The sequence below is a fragment of the Perognathus longimembris genome, chromosome 18 (assembly GCF_023159225.1).
Source record: "Perognathus longimembris pacificus isolate PPM17 chromosome 18, ASM2315922v1, whole genome shotgun sequence".
In the NCBI taxonomy this organism is placed as follows: Eukaryota; Metazoa; Chordata; class Mammalia; order Rodentia; family Heteromyidae; genus Perognathus; species Perognathus longimembris.
Window position 1 is genome coordinate 23507321 of NC_063178.1, and position 20360 is coordinate 23527680.

The 20360-nt window shown below is 41.3% G+C and overlaps 1 protein-coding gene across 1 annotated transcript in view; it reads right to left on the reverse strand.

Moving 5' to 3' along the window:
* Nucleotides 1-18379: 18379 nt before the first annotated feature.
* Gad2 (glutamate decarboxylase 2) overlaps nt 18380-20360 on the reverse strand; it is a 66024-nt gene continuing 64043 nt past the window's right edge. Inside the window, exon 16 of the mRNA XM_048367572.1 lies at nt 18380-18697. Coding sequence (XP_048223529.1) covers nt 18524-18697 — 174 coding nt within the window. The 3' untranslated portion in view covers nt 18380-18523. The remainder of the gene's footprint in view (nt 18698-20360) is intronic.

The window sequence follows — 20360 nt, forward strand, 5'->3', positions numbered from 1 at the left end:
AGGTTTGAAGCCAGCCTGGGCAGGAAAATCTGTTAGACTCTTATCTCCAATTAAGCACCAAAGAGCTGGAAGTAGAGCTGGAAGTGGCTCAAGTGATAGAGTACTAGCCTTGAGCAAAAAAAGCTCAAGAACAGCATCCAGGCCCAGCGTTCAAGCCCCAGGAGCAGCATACAACAAAAACAGAAAACACAAAACCAGAAAAAGCAACCATCTCTATGATTACAAATGGGAGCATTTTGACTTTCTAGCGTGGGGCTTGGTGTGATGGTCCATGCCTGTCATCATAGCTGAGAGGGAGGTAGAGGTGATAAGGTCACAATCCTGGCTGGCTCCGAGCAAAAGAACTGTGAAACCTTGTGTGAAAAACAAGCTGCAAGCAGAAAAGGAGGTGTAAGTCCAGTGATACATTACCTGCATAGTGAACCTGAAGCCTTGAGAGAAAACTTCCAGCACCACAAATACATAATTGAGAGGTGGGAGAGAATAATTAAAGGGGTGAAAAGGATCAAAATAAAGGCATGTACATTCACATGTTAAATTGTAAACCCTTTGTACAACGACTTAATGGTAGGTTAATGTAAAAAAATAAATAAGTAAAAGTTGAAAATGATCATTAAAAAATTTTAACTTGGAAAAAATTATATCAAGTGTAGTAATCCAGACCCAGAGAAACACAGGTTACATGGCTTTCCTCATCTGTGGAAGCTAAAATGTACCTATAAAACAGACTGGGTGGTGTACAAGTGGTTACAAATGAATTAACTGAGGTGTAAGACTCTATGGAGAGCTCAAATACTATAATTCTGTGTGTGTGTGTGTGTGTGTGTGTGTGCGCGCGTGCGCGCGCCATGGGGCTTGAACTCAGGACTTGGGTGCTGTCCCCGAGCCTGTTTGTATTCAAGGCTAGTGCTCTATCACTTGAGCCACAGTGTCACTTCTGAGTTTTTTCTGAGTAGTTTATTGGAGATAGGAGTCTCATGGACCTTCCTGTCTGGGCTGGCTTCAATCCCTGATCCTCAGATCTCAGCCTCCTGTGTAGCTAGGATGACAGGCATGAGCCACCTGGGCCTGGCTCAAATAGTACAATCCTTTAGAAAGATAACATCAAAGACCAGCAAAGTAAGTACCAAGAAATGGGTACTTGCAAGAGGGGGTTGGGGGCCAAAGAGAAAGGGGTAGGAAGTCAAGGGGGTAAAGGGAGAGAATGCAGGAAAGCATTTAATATATATATATATATATATTATATATATATATATATATATTATATATATATATATACCACAGAATTGAGAAAAATAAGGGAAGGGGTGGGCCAAAGGGGGGGGTAGATGTTAAAAGGAGGACACAGATCAAGATGTATTATATACATAAACTGCTTTGTTAAATGGCAACAAAGAATTCAACATATACCCTAAAACTTAAGGAAGGTACTGTTGGTGGGAGGGCAATTTAGTACAACCACTTTGTTTATTTGTTTTGTTTTTGTTGCCAGTCCTGGGGCATGGACTCAGGGCCTGAGCACTGTCCCTGGCTTCTTTTTGCTCAAGGCTAGCACTCTGTCACTTGAGCCAAAGCACCACTTCTGGCTTTTTCTATATATGTGGTGCTGAGGAATCGAACCCAGGGCTTCATGTATACGAGGCAAGCACTTTACCACTAGGCCATATTCCCAGCCCTAGTACAACCACTTTGGAGAACAGTATGGAGGTTCCTCATAAAGCTCAGCATAGACCTACCCTATTGTTGTGCCAAGTCTCGAAACCACCACCAAGAAGACCACCGAGACTCAGACATTCCGAAATGCAAAAGCAAGGCAAGACTTTATTTAAGCGAGTTGCAACTCGGGCCTCGTCCTACCCACCGACACAGCGGAGGTTAGGAGGGAGTCCCAAGCTGCGATTACACAGGGCTTATAAAGGCAAAGAACAAGGTTACAACAATCAGCTGTTCAAGCAAGCAAGATTAGGACACAGGTACAAATCTGATTGGCTCAGGGTTCGATTCTAAAATGGGGCTCACGTGGTAAAATGGGGTTCACGTGGTAAAGTGGGGCCTGACTTCAAAGTCTGGCACTTCACCTATGACCCAGCCATACCACTCCTAGGCATCTATCCTGAACAGCAGGTCTCAGGATACCACAAAGACATCTGCACATCCATGTTTATCGCTGCACAGTTCACAATAGCCAAGGTATGGAAACAACCCAGATGCCATTCTACAGATGAATGGATCCAAAAAATGTGGTACCTGTACACAATGGAATACTACATAGCAATTAGAAATGATAAAATATTGGTATTCACAGGGAAATGGTCAGAGCTTGAACAAATAATGTTGAGCAAGACAAGCCTAGAACACAGAGAATGAAGGGGCATGGTCTCCTTGATATATGACTGTTGGGGTGGGGAGGGGAACAGTAGAGACCAGGTCTGCGAAACAAAAACCAAACAACTACTAAACATAAAAAGGTCAAAAATCGACCTCTCAGTGGATCACAATAGCTCAACAGCTATGTATATATGATCATAAAAGACAAGGATAAGCAAACTCTATTGTTGACATTATATTTAAAGTTCTAGGTGAATTTCCTTTGGCGTACGCCATGTGGCTACTGTATATGATTTTGGTACATTGGGTATTGTATATATGTCTACCTGATGTAGGGAAGGGAAAGAAAAACAGGGTGTAAGATATCACAAGAAATGTACTCAGTGCCCTATTATGTAACTGTACCCCTTTTGCACAACACCTTGTCAACAAAATTTAATTAATAATAATAATAGCCCCCCCCTAAAAAAAACTTAAGGAAGGTGAGAGAAGGGTTGGTTGGGAGGGGTGGGTGAGAATGCTAGAAGGGGTGACACAGGTAAAGATTCACTGTCTACTTTGCTAAATGGCAACTCCTTCGTTAAACTACTTACAGATTACATATTAAAAATAAATGTTAAATATTGCAAAATATTTAAAAATCATTTCCTATGAAAAAGCAAATAAAATAAAATTTTATACTTGAAAAATACAAGGAGAGGAGTCACAAGAGGGAATTTTACATTGTGAACTTCAGTTGAATCTCTTACACTTTCCATGACGAGAAGATGTTTTTCTGTAAAACATAATAGCAGTTAATGGTCCTTATTTAAAATCAAGGACTCTAAAGCAAGAATACTCCTTCATTGCTCCATTCAGAGCAAAGTGCCACATGAACACGTGAGTTCCTCTGTGAAGGTTCACTTCCGCCTCTCCCTGCGTTTTCCTTGGTGTTTAGGCATCACTGCTAATGGTGAAGTCACCGCATCAGGAGACCTGATGGTCAGGTCCTGTCAGGGCAGGCTTGGATCTTTGTGTGGGTGGGGGAAGGGGCCAGATACCCTCTCACACACCCACACCCACTGAACAGTGATCCTTCTGGAACTTCTGGAACCTCCACACTCCCTAGCCCACCACTCCTAGGATCCAGCTGTACCTCCTTCAGCTTTGATGTGCTTACCAAGTGCGCAGACTTGTTCACTATAAGCTAGCTGGAAACCAGGGGTGACATTTGCTCCAGCATGCAATGTGCATTGTGTAGGCAGATGTAATCATGTTCAAAGTGTTGCTGAAATTGTTAAAATGGTATGCAGGGAGGAGAGGCAAACTTCAGGAAGAAGAAACTTCTTTAGTTTTTATTCTGGTACTAGGGCTTCAGCTGAGGGCCCTGAGCTTTTTTACTCAAGGTTAGCACTCTACCACTTGAGCCACAGCTCCACTTCTGTCTCTTTGGTACTTCACTGGAGCTAGGGGTCTCAGAGGCTTTTCTGCCCGAGTTGGTTTTGAACCTTGATTTTCAGATCTCAGCCTCCTGAGTAGCTAGGGTTACAGGGGTGAGCCATCACCAACAAGAGTTTCTTTTGGGAAACCAAATTTCTATTTACTCAAGACAGACCTTCCTTCCTTAAGTCAGTTAAAAGCTGTGTTCTGATTTGGAAAGAAAGAAAGAAACAATAATATTTCCCTCAAATTTCTGAGCCTGGCTTGAGATTTCACTGAGGAGCTTGGAAGGGACAAGCTGCCAGAGAAAAGCAATTTTACGGACTTAAGAGTTTCCTCATTTTCCATCATATCCTCTGATTAAACAGAATCATTTTATAAACTCACGTGAGTAGCTTTCTTGGTGGACGCAGAATTACCAGAAAAGTAAGTACAGAAAGACAAGTACTAAGAGCGTTTGCTATATTCTTTGTATTATAAAAACTACTGCTAGTCATTATTCTGTGAATGGCTTGTAGAGTTAGTAGTACACAGTCTGAAAGGACTAGCTTAAATAGAAAGTCTTAAAATAAAATAGAAGGCCTTACTAAATTCTCTCAAGTAGATACTACCACAAGGAGACTGAAGCTAGAAAGACTGTCTCCTTCCCAAGTCCCAGTTCTTAGAAACTGGGATGTCTGGTCCTAGAATATGGACATAATTATGGCTGAAAACTATGTGTAATGAAAAACGTCAAAAATACCCCTAATATTACTAGTTTAGAGTGAAAGTAGGAGGGTTGTTTTTTTGTTTGTTTCTTTTTTCATGCTGTTTCTGGGGCTTACACTCAGAGCCTGGGTGCTGTCCTTGAGCTTTTTGGCTGAAGGCTAGCACTCTATGACTCGAGCCACTTCCAGCTTTTTGTTGTTTAATTGAAGATAGTGTCACAGACTTATTTTCCCAGGCTGGCTTTGAGCCGTGATCATCATCTCAGATCTCTTAAGTAGCCAGGATTGCAGGCATGAGCTACCAGTGCCTGGCAAGTAGGCTTTGATTTCTCTTTGTACTTTTCTATATTTTAGTCCTATTCAATGATAAAGCCTGTTTTTTTAATTTAAAAACCAATGCATTCATCAAAAATTTTAAGCAGTATTTCAATGTATCTCCCCTTTGTATTTGAAGATGGCAAGATCAATTAGTTTTGTTTGTTTGTTTTTGGTTGTTGTTGGTTTGTTTTGCCAGTCCTGGGGCTTGAACTCAGGGCCTGGGATCTATACCTGTGCTTTTTTTGCTCAAGGCTAGCACTCTACCACTTGAGCCACAGCACCATGTCCAGCCTTTCCCAATGAGTAGTTTATTGGAGATAAGAGTCTTACAGACTCTCCTGCCCAGGCTGGCTTCAAACCATGATCCTCAGATCTCAGCCTCCTGAGTAGCTAGGTTCACCGGCATGAAGGCACCTGTTTTTTTTTTTTTTTTTTTTTTTAAACTGAGTACCTCATATCTGGGTTGCTTCGCCCATCCAACCATTCAACAAACATTTATTGAGACCTATTTGGCATAGACTGTGCTATCTGTTGGGAGAGTTTAGAGTCCAACAAGCTTTGGGCTGGGGAGGCCTCCTACCTGGTTCTCAGTCCCTGGGGTCTGCACAGAGATGGCAGAGGGCTAAGGGTGGTGTTGGAGCATTTCCCAGTGCGAGAAGGAGCTGCAGGGATAGTGATGAGTGAGCATCGTCTGCGGGGATGACAAGAAATTAGACTGCCTCACCAAGAAAGAAAAGCTCACCACTGTCAGCCTGGCTCTCAACTCAACTATAGAACTAGTTGAAATACAGAAAATAGAATGGAAATAGAAATATAGAATGTAGAAATGTCCCAGGAAAGACTACAGTCGTCACAATGGATACCGAATGTCTGGCAAACCTTTAGTGACACTGTTTCTTTTTTATATTCTAGAAAATAACACAGAACTCAGGGGTGTCACAGTTCACTCTGCTATTTGCCAAATGAGTCATGGTTCATTTTGGAATTCCTAGGAATTTATTTGCTTTGAAAATGTCCTTGGAGAAATGCTTTGATGTTCCTCTGTGTCCTTTTTCTTGGCAGTAATTTTGGAGCAGGGTGAACAAGCAATGGTTGAGGTCACTTTTAGAATTATAGATTGGAGGCTCTCCTGAGGTCTGTTTCACCCAGAGTTATGAAAGTTTAGCTCTCAGTGACCGAGAACATTAATAACATTCAGTCCCTTCCTAAAGGACTGAACGCTTTTGATTTGTTGCAGATGAATGTAAATTAGATTTGTAAGTGTTTTCCCTTGTAAGGTGTGTGTGTGTATGTGTGTGTGTGTGTGTGTGTGTACATAGTAAGTAACCAATGGTAACTAAAAGGATGATTGCCACATCTGTGAAGCCTGTCATCCTTTTTCTCCATTTTCCTTTTCTTCCTGATATTAAAGGTGGTTTATGTGGAGAGCAGAAATGGAGCGAGGCTCGGCAGTGTAAAGACTCCTTTCCATAGAGGCTCTGTTTCCTTCACCTAGGCCTTGAGTAGCCCCTAGAGATCACATCATCATGGCAACCTTGCACGATGGCCCTTGGGTGTTATATCATGGAAGACTTGCATGTGAACAGGGGACTGATTGACTCCCAAAAGTATGCACCAGGACAAGCAGCCAATCAGCGTGACTACAGGAATAACCAGTAGCTCACATGGGCTGCGTGAAGCCTCTGACTGGGTCTAGGGATGGATATGGCATGCAGGCTGGCCAATGATCTTGAGTGCCATCTAGCTTTCCCCTGGAGACACCTTAACTGATCCCCAAACAATCCACCCCAGGCTATGCGCTTCGTTGAGATTCCTCACGCCTAGCAGAAGCTCTGCTTATTTTTTATTTATTTATTTATTTTTTTGGCCAGTCCTGGGCTTTGAACTTAGGGCCTGAGCACTGTCCCTGGCTTCTTCCCGCTCAAGGCTAGCACTCTGCCACTTGAGCCACAGCGCCGCTTCTGGCCGTTTTCTGTATATGTGGTGCTGGGGAATCGAACCTAGGGCCTCGTGTATCCGAGGCAGGCACTCTTGCCACTAGGCTATATCCCCAGCCCCTATTTTTTTAATCTTCAATTCATCACTGTTGATTTGTTCTTCTTTATTTAAATCTCCTTCCTCTGTATCCATGGACTCACTCATTGAGATCATGCAAACAAAGCATCTGATCTAGGTGCTTCAGCTTTTGGTAGCAATACCATCATCTTGGAATGCTACCTTGACCAAGGCGGACACTTGTTCCAGAGCCCCCTTGGTCAGACTCTTCCTGAAAGGAACAAGAGACAGAGACTGGGAACAGGAAGCTGAGTCAAGTTACGGATGGCAAGGCTCCAGTTAGACCAAACATGAACTCTTGCAGCAAAGTCACTGGAGCACCTATACCCTGCCTTTTCCAAGTCCTGAGATTCTGGGGCTCCCTGGATTCCATGAAAATTTCCAACATTTCCCCCCTAAGCTAGTTCAAGTTGAATTTTACTGTTTGTAACCAAATTATTTTATCATACTACTGCTACTGTAACATTCTAAAGTCAGAAATGCTTGCCATGAGAAAGGTGTGTAGTGGTAGTAATAGAGAGGAAGCGATGAGTTTGAAGGACCAGAACTGGGATCGACAGATATTGATGACACATTGGGCAGGCCTCCATGTGATTGTGAGGCAGGCAGCAAGTATGGAGTTCCTGGCTTCCAGAGCAATGGATGTTACCAGGTCCCCAGTAAGACAGGATCTGCCCACAAGATCCGCCTTTCTTGACCTTCTAAGAAAGGTCTGAGGTTAGCAAATGGCTTACCAAATGACCCTTCTAGTAAGTCTCAACAAAAGTGGGTGAATAAAGATGCTGAAAAATTCCTAGTGTTCGTCCTACAAGGAGTCCCATCTAGTGCACAAGCAGAAGCAAGAACCATGAGTACAGTGGCGTCTTCTTGTCCTTAACCATGGGCAGACTCCTGGTGAGGGATATGGAGGGAGATAACCTGTGCTCCCAGACCTTCTGGGGCCCCTGTGAGTAACGTCTGCAACAAAGGCATCTGCCATAGTCCCTGTCAACCCAGCTGCTGCTCACCAGTGAATAGGTGATTATCTGGCCTCCCCTTTGTGATGCCTGTCTAAATAGAATGCAATAAAATCTTCATCAGTGAGTTTACCTAAATAAAATCTCCCCCCTGCCATGAGCTCAAACCTATAGCTCTTTTTGCAGAAGCACATGGTCCCACTTGATGTTTTATTTAAGCAACGCAAAACAACAAAACTCTTATCTTCTATGAGCAGCCAGTCAGGGTAGTGAGCAATCGCATTCACAGTTGCCTCAATAGCAGCAGTTGGTTCGGAAGAAATTCTAACACCATAGGAAGAGTGAACCCAGGTCAGAGCAGGGGAAAGACAGGGAAAGTCACGGCAGCTTGCTGTGGTCCAAACCTTTGCTCATGAGGTCCATACAACCTTCTGCTATGTCACTAATGATTTCACAGGTAGAGAAAAGACACTCCACTTACATACTTTTAAAAAGGACAATATATTATTTAGGAGTAGAGTACTGAAGAGATTTTAGAATTTTTGGAGTAGCTACTTTAGATTCAGACAAAGGATAAGGCAAAAAAAAATAGGCATTAGGAATTGTCCAGTGTACTTACTGAATATAGTTATAAGATTAATTGTGTTAGTGGTTAAGGGTCCTTTGTTCATTGAATTTACCTGTAGACTAAATAATCTCATGACAAATTGTTGTAGGTCATTATGACCAAAGCAGAAATTGTCAAGGTCAGAAATTCCATGCCTGATGATAGGACAGTTCATTCTCCACACACATTTCACCTGAAATGTCATCTACCCATTGAGAAGAAAGTGAGGTGAGAGATTGCTTTGTCTTTGCTGAGCTTTGAGACTTTACTGAGCACATATATCTTTTGCTTTGAGACTTTACTGAGCACATATATGCAAAAGAAAATCTTGCCCTACATCTGAGATGCTCAGTAATAGTTGGATCCATCTGCTCTTCCATGAACAGAAACTAGCCCAGCTCAGTCAGCTGTGGAAATGCAATGCTGAATGGGTTTTCCCACTAGAATATATCTCTATGGTATAAAGAGTATAAGCCTCATGTGACCATTAAAATGAATAAAAGTTCTCATCCTGTACTCTCATAGTATTCATAATCCTAAAACAGACACGGAAGGAAATGAAGAGAAGATTTAGTGGCAATATTTTCTTTTGACTAACTAAAGTCTGAATGGAAAGAAAGCCTTTGATTCTCTTTTTTTTTTTCCCTGCAAGTTTATGGCTTAGTCAAGTTTTCAATCTTTGTGGCAAAGTAAGAAAAACAACTTACGCTGTTTCAGGAGAAGAGTTTATTTGGGCTTATGCTTTCAGAGGTTTCAGTCCATGGCCACTGGGCCCTGTTGCTTTGTGGTGCTTCTGGTGGAAGCTAGAGTGGCTGCTAGAGTGAAGGAAGAGGCTAGGGCCTGCCCACAACGTCCTAACTTCCTTCCACTAAGCTCCACGTCTTAAAGATCCTATCTCTTCACATTCACACCGGACTTTTAACACATTGGCCCTTTGGGGAACATTTAAGATATAAAGTACAGCAGTAGAATTGAGTATTTGGGCAATTTTCAATGTTACTGTGTTTGAATAAATTGAGATTTCTCTTGAAAATCACTTTCTTGTCAACTCTAATGAGCTTTTAATTACTTTTCCATGGTCAGAGCTTTAGTTTGGATACTTTAATGGGTTTCACAAGCATTTTCTTCAAAAGCATAAGTGGGATTCCCAGAAGAGGGCCCATGTTCAGCCCAGGTAAGTCTATAGTCTGTGTCTATTTGTGCACAAGTTAGAAGGTAAGGACCAACCAGGGACAGGACTGCCTTCCATTCAGAGCTTTGTATGCTTCTCTGGTATATTAGAAGAGTTTTGGAAATTCTTCAATGGCTTTGGGGAGAAAAAGTCACTCTTCCTTCCCGGTGTATCCTCAATTATCTTACTCAGCTCACCTGCTATGAATATACACCCTAGATGGAGTGGCTTATTAATAACAGGTAGTTCTTTCTTGCTCTTCTGGAGGCTGGAGGTTGAAGACACAGTGCCAGTATGATTGGGTTCTGGTAAGGGTCCACTTCGGAGTTCTCATTGCATTTGCCTTTGACCGAAGGGGTGAGAGATCTCTCTAGAACCTTTTGTATCAGGACGTTAATCTATATCTATAAAGGTCACACTTTGTGACCTTTGAATGGGGGCCCAAAGACCTCATCTCCAAATACTTCGATTTTTTTTTTGTACTGGGGATCGAACCCAGGACGTTGCACTTGCTAAGCAAGTGCTTTGCCACTGAGCTACATACATCCCAGCCCTCCAAATACTTTGAGTAGTGATTGCATTCAGCTTATGAGATTTACAGTGTGTGTGTGTGTGTGTGTGTGTGTGTGTGTTTAAACTGTGAGTAGCTTGCACGCATGATTAATTTTCATAGTATACACAGAAGCTAGTGATTGTATGAAGCAATCCAAGAAAGCCAAATCTTGTCTTCCATGTCATTTTGTTCTGAGAGATATCTGTCTGTCTGGGACAAGGACACACGTGAGTAAAGGGATTCTAAGCACACCCTAGATGATCATTCCACTGAAGTAACCCATGTTCTCGTGCTTTTCCTTTACCCCCGCTTTCTAGCACAGTCCCCTGTGCTTCTGCATCTCCATGAAAGCCAAATGAGCGCGTTCTGCCGGTCACCAGCCTGCTGACTGACTCCAGGGATGACTCAGCGCTGCTCAGGATCACGTGCACCATGACACAGTCCTCCCAGGGGGGAGCTGAGTCGGGTCCTAATACATAGCAGTACAGAATAAAAATGAGGTGGACATGAGTTCCACACCCACTGGGTTTCAGGTAGTGGGCTTTTATCCCCCCCCTCCGTATCTGAATCTTTTCTGTCACTCTGTGAGGCGAGGGCTATTTTGAATCCTCATTTTAGAGATGAGAGAACAGAGGTCTGGGGAGGTTAAGTGATTTGCTCAGGGCCACAAAGCTAATAAATGGCAGAGGCAGCATCTGAGGCCAGATTGTCGATTCCAGCTGCTGCACCAGCAGCTGGCTCGTGAGAGGAATAAAAACGTGAGTGTATGGATCTGACCTCCCCTGGGAGGAGCTTGGGTTTCCAAGGGTCACCAATTTACCCCCTTTGGATGTGTCCTTCCATGAAATCATACCATTCGTCATATCATCAAATAATATCGTCATATCATATCATATGGATGCACACCTGGTTATTTCTGGGAAGCATATTAATAGGAGGTGCCTCAATGATAAAATAGAAACTCACCTTCCAGAATCAGCACTGGCAATTCGTTTTATCACCAATGCTAAACAGGAAATTCAAATGTTTAACATGGTAATTATATATATATGTATATGTATATGCACATGTATATTATATGTGAATATATATTTTCTTATTTATTGTCAAAGTGATGTACAGAGAGGTTACAGTTTCATACTTTAGGCATTGGATACATTTCTTGTACTGTTTGTTACCTCCTCCCTATATATATATTTTTAAATTTTTATTTTTTGTTACTGGCAGCTCTGGTAGCCACATGCTTGCATTAAGGATGCTGAGGCAGGACTGTGAGTTCAAGGCCAGTCTAGGCTACATAGTGAAACTCTGACACAAATAAATCCGAATTAGCAGGATATTGGGGAGTGCTCCCCTGGAATCAATTCCTAGCTACTCAGGCAGCTGAGATCTGGAGGACTGAGGTTCAAGACTACTCAGGGCAGAAATGTTCTTGAGACTCTACTACCATAGTAACCAGTGAAATGCAGGACTGGAGGTGTGGTTCACATGGTAGAGCCTCAGTATAGCAGCTGTGCGGTCCTGACTTCAGTCTTTCAGCATTGCCAATAAATGAATGAATGAATGAATGAATGAATAAATAAATAAATGGGACCCATGAAAGACCTATCAGGCAGCTTTAAAAATCTTATCTACATCGGAATAATATTGTTTGTTTGTTTTACTGTGAAAACAAATCCTGGTAACCAGTTAGCCTCAGAGGATTCCAGACACATGACACATATGTGTAAATGCTTATGAATTGCACCTTATCCAAGGCCGCAAGAAAAACAACTCATGTCCTTCCACAATGAAGACGTGAGAGTAACAGCAGCAGCTTCTGGCTTTGTTCTCTCTGCTTCCTGTTTTCCCCTTCCTGCTCATGACTACACTAGTTGCTGATACATGGCCCAGAGATTAAAGAACACTGAATATCTAACGTCATTTCAAATCACAGCTTTCCTTGCATAATCAGACAGATGTTCATCTAGGTGCTTTTCCTAACTGGATATTTAGGAAATATGCCGCCGACAAATAGATGTTTCTACATACCAGCCAGTGTTGTCGTATGTGTGGATTTGCTTGAATTACAAAGAAATTTTGAGAATTAGAAGTAGGAAGAGAATTATTGTCCTATTCAGGGGGTCCTGGGAAGTCCTGGTGTGATGAAATAGCCCTATAAATAATCGACTCTCATCTGAAGTAATATTTGTCCACATGTGTGTGCTCACACTTCTATGTAGTAGCTACATATAAGTACACACACCTAAATACTGTGTAGTTTTTTCTTTCTTTCTTTCTTTTTTTTGAGAGAGGGCAAGTCTTGAAATCACTGTGTAGCCTAGTCTTATCCTGAACTGGAGACCCTCCTGTCTCAACCTCCCAAGAACTGGAATTATAGGTGTGAACCACCCTTTCCAGGTTTATATGTCTGTTTTTTTCCCTTGGTCGTAGTCCTGGGGCTTGAACTCAGGGCCTGAATACCATCTCTGAGTGTTCTTGGCTCAAGGCTAGCACCGAACCACTTGAGCCACAGATCCACTCCTGGCTTTTTGGTAGTTCATTGGAGGTGAGAGTCTCATGAGCTTTCCTGCCTCAGCTAGCTTGAATTTCAACCCTTAGATCTCAGTCTCCTTAGTAATTAGGATTACAGGCATGAGCCACGAGCACAGAGCCGGTATGTCTGTTTTAAGAGGCAGATAAATTACAAGAGTAAGACTGCTCCAGCTGTTAACAGAAACACATGGAATCCTGGGTAGGCTTGTGCGAGATGATGAAAAATGAGTTCAGCTAAAGATCACCTTGGGTTTAGGTTTAGAGTTGGATTTATTCACTTAAATGGAGTAGGCAGCTGTTCTTTCACCCAACTGGAAGGGTAAAATGAAAAAAAAAAAACAACCCACCAACAACCCAACAATGTCCTTTATAGGAGTGTGGAGGAAGCCCAAGTTCAAGTGTGAAGAATCATGGGATAGCAAAGTTAAAGCTCTGATTGGGATGGGGTGATCGCAGAAGTTTAGTCCTTATAGAACAAGAACAAGGCCCCTTTGGTCTTTTGGGCCTCTATGGGGCAGAGAAAAAAAATTCATCTATTGCAAGGTTTATGGCTGAGACTTCTGTAAAAATAAAAGACAGATTAACAAGAGAAAGCTATACTATTTCTTGGTGGGACAATATTGATTTTTTTTTGGGATGTGTGTGTGTGTTTCCAGTCCTGGGACTTGAACTTGGGGCCTAGGTGCTGTCCCTGAGCCTCTTTGTGCTCAAGGTTAGTGCTCTGCCACTTGAACCACAGTGGCACTTCCGGCTTTCTCTGAGTCATTTATTGGAGATAAGAGTCCTGCCAGGCTAGCTTTGAATCACCATCCTCAGATCTCAGCCTCCTGAGTAGCTAGGATTATAGGCGTGAGCCACTGGCACCTCGCTAATACTGGGATTTTGACCTCTGAGCCTTGTACCTACTATGGAAGTACTCTGCTACTTGAATCACACTCAGACTTCTTGCTTTAGTTGTTTTCTAGATAGAGTTTTGCTATTTCCCTGGGAAGACCTCTATAGTGACTCTCTTATTTACACTTCTCAAATAGTTGAGATGACAGACAGGCATGCACAACCATGCCCAGCTTTTATTGTTTGAGGCAAACTTTTGTCTAGAATGGCCTTAAACCTTGACCTTCCAAATCCCTGGCTCCTGAATAGTTGGGATTATAGGTGTGAGTTATAACACATGGCCTACAAACTAACCTAATGAGAACTTCACGTCACAAGAAAATGTTTAGAAATAAAGATTCCCTCCCAAAACAGATAAGCTGAATTTTGGTAGAGAGTCTTACAGCAGTATTCTTGGGGGACAGATGGATGCGAGCTAATGGAAATGCCATGAGGGAAATTAGCAAGCCTGTTCGTTCAGATTTTTCTGTATGTCCTTGTGTCTTCAGAGATAAGGACGGGTTTGGAAGGGGAACCTTGCAGCCAGCATCATGGAAAGGTTACATCAAATTCTAGGGCCTACTTCAGGGAAAATGAAATAAAGGGTAATCTGTCAAGTCTCTATTGTCTGTTTCAAGAGAAGAATGCAGGGAGAAGGTGAACAAGACCTTTCTACTTCTGGGGTTTCTTCAAATGATAAGATACCATATTTTGGGATAGTGTTTCACAGACATATGTAGATATTCTTTACTTTGATGATTCTTAAATCTGAAGAAATTTACTGATTTGAATCCCAGATTTCTATGGGTGGGCAATTGCTTGGAAAATCATTCCAATAAGTTCTCTCCAAACAATGATAACATCATGGAAATTTGTGAAAAATAAATCATCAAAAGTTATTTTGGAGAAAAGAAGTGCAATGCATGACAGCCAATGAAGAGCTTCGCCTTAGGCATTCTGGAAGGGCCTCTCTGAGCAGGAAGAAGTGGAGATGGGCTCAACTGAGAGGAAGGAGTCACTATGGAAAGTTCTGGGGCAGCAAGGGCCAGAGCCCACAGGCCACAGGACATGGAGAGAGCTACAACTTAGGAGGAGGAAGAAGTGAGTCGGGAGATGAAGCCAAGCAGTCTAGATGCCTAGGAATCTGGGTGTAGCAACTCATCCAAGAGTGTGAATGAGTTCAGAGTGGGAACTGTGAATTCACTGCTCAACTTTGGAAAAGAAATGTCACAGAGCCTCCATTTTCCTATCTATAAAACGAAAGTGTTTTGCTGACCACCGGCGACTCATACTTGTAACCCTAGCTGTTCAGGAAGCTGAGATCTAAGGATCACCGTTTGGAACCAGCTTAGGCAGGAAAACTCTATGAGAGTCTTATCTACAATTAACGACACGGAAAGCAAAAGTGTTGCTGTGGCTCAAGTGCTAGAGTGCTAGCCTTGAGCACAAAAGCTTAGGGAAAGCACCAACACCCCGAGTTCAAGCCCCAGCACTGGCATACATACACGCACAGAAGATTGGCTCTCATGGAAAGAGGAGCCAGAATGGTGAACAATTCTCTCCAGAAGCAATAACTAATGACACTGAGCTGTGTGACCAGTGCCTTTTGCTTGGGCAAGTTGTTGAACGTCACCAGGTGACAGGCAGAAATAAGTATTCACAGCCTGAGATATGTCCACAGTTACACATTTATTTGGGTTTAGAGAGACAACACAGGTAAAATACTTCAATCATACACAAGTTTATATTTGGGACAAGGACAGGTTGCCACATATTTGTATATTTTCTTTTTTAAATTCTTTAGTAATGGAATGATGCCTGGGAATAGTAACGTCATTCAGAAACACCAATTAGGAACAGGGTTGTTGTGGTTTTTTTTTGGCACATGGAACTACTAAATACACAGTGTTTGCATTTAGCACTCGGAAACAGAAAAGCACGTGCAAGATGATACCCAGTGTGAGGTCCCCTGATTTCTTGTCTCGCTGTCATATTTACACCAGCACTTCCTTAGTCCATGTTCTCAGGAGTAGTATTTGCTCCTACGCCAAGAAATCAAGACCAGCAAAGTAGGTAGTTTTTGACAACCCATCTTTGGTTCCTCCTCTTCTCAGAGACCACATGATATTCACCTTGCTGTTCATGGAATCACACAATTCTCAAAAGAAGGAGCTTCGTTGAGGGTAAGTTCTATTAGAGCTGATGTGGAGGGCAGATAGCTCAAAAGGAAGGAAGAGAAGGGGAACAGATGCAGATGTACTTCTCATAATATCAAAGTTTGATATAACTACCACACGCAGAAAAAAAGACATACCAATAATATGTCGTACAAGCTTTTACAGCGACACATGTTGATTTACAACACTGTACAGTTCAGAGAGAAAGGGCACAACCCCAATCTGAGGTGACAAGACAGTACAATCAATAGAATAAAGGCAACACAGTCACATGTACACACAATTGATTTCCTTTGATTCCCTCACATTCTGGGATTAGCACACAAAGTCCATACCGGTTAGAGGTCTCAGATCAAGACAATACCACATTTCTTTTCAAGTATTTTAAATAATGAACACAATATTGCTGTATAAATCAAAATGGCCATGTCAGTTTTGATTAAAGCTGAAACCAAACATTTCTAAAATCTCTAAAGAATAGTTTCACACTTTGGCACTGGGAATTTGGGCTAAATGTTCAATCTCCCTCCCTTCCTTTTCCTCTTCTTTCCTTAATTCATTTCATCCTTGGTTCCTTTCATTCTCCCTTCCTCCTTTTCTCTTTCTCAAACTATGGATCTACCATAGTAGATCCAGAGTAGTATTTAAATACCAGAACATAGCAGGCTTGTATTTGCCTCCTCCCATGGTTATAATTTTCCCTGCACAGATGTGAGCCAGGTTTCCAGTGAATTTGAGGAAGGATTTAGAGGAAGCAGATGGAAGGAATGAAAAATCTATTGGTACAGATTATTTGCTTGACATTTTACACTCAGATCCCAGTTCTCCTTTTGAATTCTGTCAGCTTATCGAGCTAAAAGCCAGCTTGGCTAAAGGATCTGTTCTCTGAGGGCTGAGTGTGTAGGAGGAGAGAAGGTCTGTCCAGCAGGGACACTGGGCCCACTGTCTTCTCCAAGGTGACAGGGGGTTTGATCAATGGAACCTTTGAGTCCTCGAGGCTTAAGATGGATGGAGGCAATGGTATGTTTATTTTCACTGGTTGGTTTTTAGAAAGGAAAAGGAACGCTTGTCCATTAGAAAAACCCTAAAGTAGGAGGCTATTCCTTCATGAAATGCTGCAGTGCAGACGGGTTTCCTTTTCTTTGCCATAGGGAATCTATTTGTCCTCTAGACAGCAAGGAACCAAAGCCAAATTCATATCAAGGACGGGGTATTTGTCTATAACTTGAGAGAAACTCAATGATTTCACAGGGTTATACCACTAGGCCCTTTTGCTTCTCCATCTGTGGTCTTTCTATTGAACTGCCCTTCTACATAGACAGGAATATATTTCCAAATTCATATCCGCAGCCTGGATATAAAAAGATCTTGGCATCTCCCAATCTCTGGACCCATACCTATCGACCAGAGCTTTTGCGAGCTCTATGTGCCTCTACCAGGCACACAGGGGAAGAGAGAGGATTAAAAAAATACAGTTTTGAATTTGAACGACTTCTGCATATTGTGGTTGTTTGGATCTTGATTTGGAGACAGACAAAGTAAGTCTCAGGGTATCTCAAAAATCCAGGGCGAGGAACTCATTTCATGAGGGGAAAATAACCACGTGGAAAATTAAAACAGGAGAGATTTTTGTGTGGAGGAACGGGAGAGGGGATGGGAATAAGCCTTAATCCAGGAGGGAAATGATTTCCTGGACAGTAACAATATGGCATGTAGAATGAAGCCATTATTGTCACACAGAGATCTCTTCTCCCTTGGCTGAGTTTAATATTCTGAGCTTTACCACATTCTGAGAAAGTGCTTCATTTCTCTTTGCTCAAGCTGATCAGCTTTTATTTTTATTACCTCTAATTAATCCGAATGACCTAATAAAACAATATTGTTTGGAAGGATACCTCAAGTTATCAGTATCTACCTCCTGTTCAAAATAGGTCCAATTAGAAAGACTAGAGATGATCATCATTTAATCTAGGAGGAAGCTTGGTACAGAGAAGGTCTGTGAAGGGCAGAGGGGAAAGAAAACTTTAATCGGTGGGGAATATGACTTGTTGATTATCTTACAAATTTGCAGTGCTCTTTTGGGCTTGTTTGGAAATATTAACTTCAGAGATGTGATAAACTGTACCATGTACTAAAAGTAGGAATCATACCTTTTAAGAATTTTGTGGGCCCATGTGTCAAATTAACCTTGCCAAGAGTTTTTATTTATCATGCCTCTATTAAAACAAAGAGAAAAATAATCTGACTTAGATTTTTAATCTGCCCCTGCAGTTTGTATAACCCATATAAAATAAAAATCTATATGTTACAAAATAGGATTTCTTTTTTAATATATATATTTTTCCTTTTGTAAAATTATATGTATTTAAATACATTTGAAATGTTGCTATAGGTAAATTAGAAACTTTGTCTAATACTATGTAAAAGGCAATTTTATATTTGCTTTACCCATTTTCACTGTGCCCCAAAGAACCTTTTATGATTCAGAGGGCAATTTGGCACTATTCAGTCTTACTACTCTGAAGTGAAAATAAAGTCTGATTTGCACACTATATTAAAAGTGAGGGCAATATTTATAATAATTTTTAAGCTTTTCCTTACTGAGTAGAACACAGCCTTTTGTCACTAATTATTAGGAGGTATTCTAAACTTAAAGGATTTTTAAAAGAAGTAATGTTCCTTTGATTTTTTTAAACTATAATCTACTTTGACACCACAATATATAAATAGATTTACTTTGGGACAAACTACAAATACATTTACACCATTTGTGACAACTTAATCGTCTACCTAGAGAATTGAAAGACCTTGGTGAGCTATGTTATTATAAATCTTGTCCAAGGCGTTCTATTTCTTCAATCAGGAAGTCAATGTCTTGATGAGTTGCTGCAGGGTTTGAGATGACCATGCGGAAGAAATTGACCTTGTCTCCCAGGGGTTGGTAGCTGACCATGGTGGTCCCATACTCCATCATTCTGGCTTTAATCACTGGCGCCACCTGTGGGAGACATATACAATGACTATTTCTCCATGTCCTCTCCCTTGGTCAAGGAACAGAACAGCAAGCAGTATTTTAGTCTTTAAAAAAAAATTAAATAGAGCTCAATAGCTATGTACATATGATTATATAATATGATGCTAATGAAATAAACTCCAAGATATGGAAACAAGAGGTCTTTCATTGTTGTTGTTATTTTTAAAGTACTATGTGAAATTACTTTTTTTTTTCTTTCTGATAATTTATCCTGTTGTCACTGCATTTGATTTTGATACCCTGGATATTGTATATACATTTATCTGAATTAGGGAAGGGAATGGGAACATCAAAATGGTAAAAACAAAGGGTAAAGGGTGAACCAATGCAACAGGCGATACTCTGAAGACAATGTGTTAGGAATTAACTGTACAACTTGGGGGAGTTGGGGGAAGGGAAGGTGGGAGAAAAATGAGAGAGGGGATAACAAGTTTGACAAGAAATGTACTCACTACCATACGTATGCAACTTTAACGTTTCTATATATCACCTTGACAATAAAATTAAAAAAAACCCAAAAACTAAACAGAACCACACTTTTTTCTCCCGAAAGAATTGCCTCCAAGTTTTCATGGGATCAGAGGATTAGAATTGCACAATATATTTAAGGTCCTGAAGGAACAAGAATAATAACAGTAAGCTATCAGGTAATTACTACCTTAGCCTTGACTTTCTAGGTAAGTGTTTCTGGAGAACAAGAACTATCTGACATTAATCGCAAGGCTAAATGGCTTAGCAATACAACAGTTGGGAAAATTGTGGTGGATGGGAATTCCCCCCCCCCAATAAAATGTAAAATTATCAGATATAAAACATTGTTCAGAAAATTGTTGCCAGGAGGTAAATGTCAATATCAAGTGATGTATTAAAAAAATTGACTTTTGGCAACTTTTTTTGTGATCCTAAACTTTCTCTAATTTCTTTTAACTCTCACTCTGTATATATTTATACATTATGTATATAATCTCTACTTATGTTTGAAAGGCATTCGGCATCGGTTAGAGTCAAAAGCCAAACACACAAGGACCTCAGCTATAGACAAGTCTTTACAGTATTTATGGAACATTGGTCCTTACAGCTTCAGGAGACACCTTGGTATATGAATTTAAGTCCAAGCTCTTCTGTTTAGTGTGAAGACTTTTTGTCACCCAGATTTGAGGACACATCTTCCATTGCTTGCCAAGATGCACCCTCAACTCTGACAAGGCTAGTTTGTTAAACATCTCTTGTGTCCCCTCTGAATCTCATCGCCTCACGTGAGTCTTTTGGTCTCCCGTGTTGCGTGTATGCTTCTTACTTAGAATCTCTCTCCAGTCCAGTTCCCATTCCCCATGCATCAAAGGACTCCACCACCATCCTATAACTGCTGTAAAATCTTTCCTGCCCTCTGTAGTCTATGAGTAGCTTTCTTCTTTAAAACTGTGAGTACATGGTTCTTACCCACAGGTTCTGAAACATGCTAATTTCCTATTGGTTTCTTGTTGATGAGTAAGTACATGCTCTTTGTTTACTTCAACTGTAAGCATCTGGAGGACAGGCACAGTAGCCTTGACTCATTTAGTTGAGTGCATATTGTTGGCTTTCTGAGTTCAAGTCAACTATCTAATCATGGTGTAGTTATTGCTAT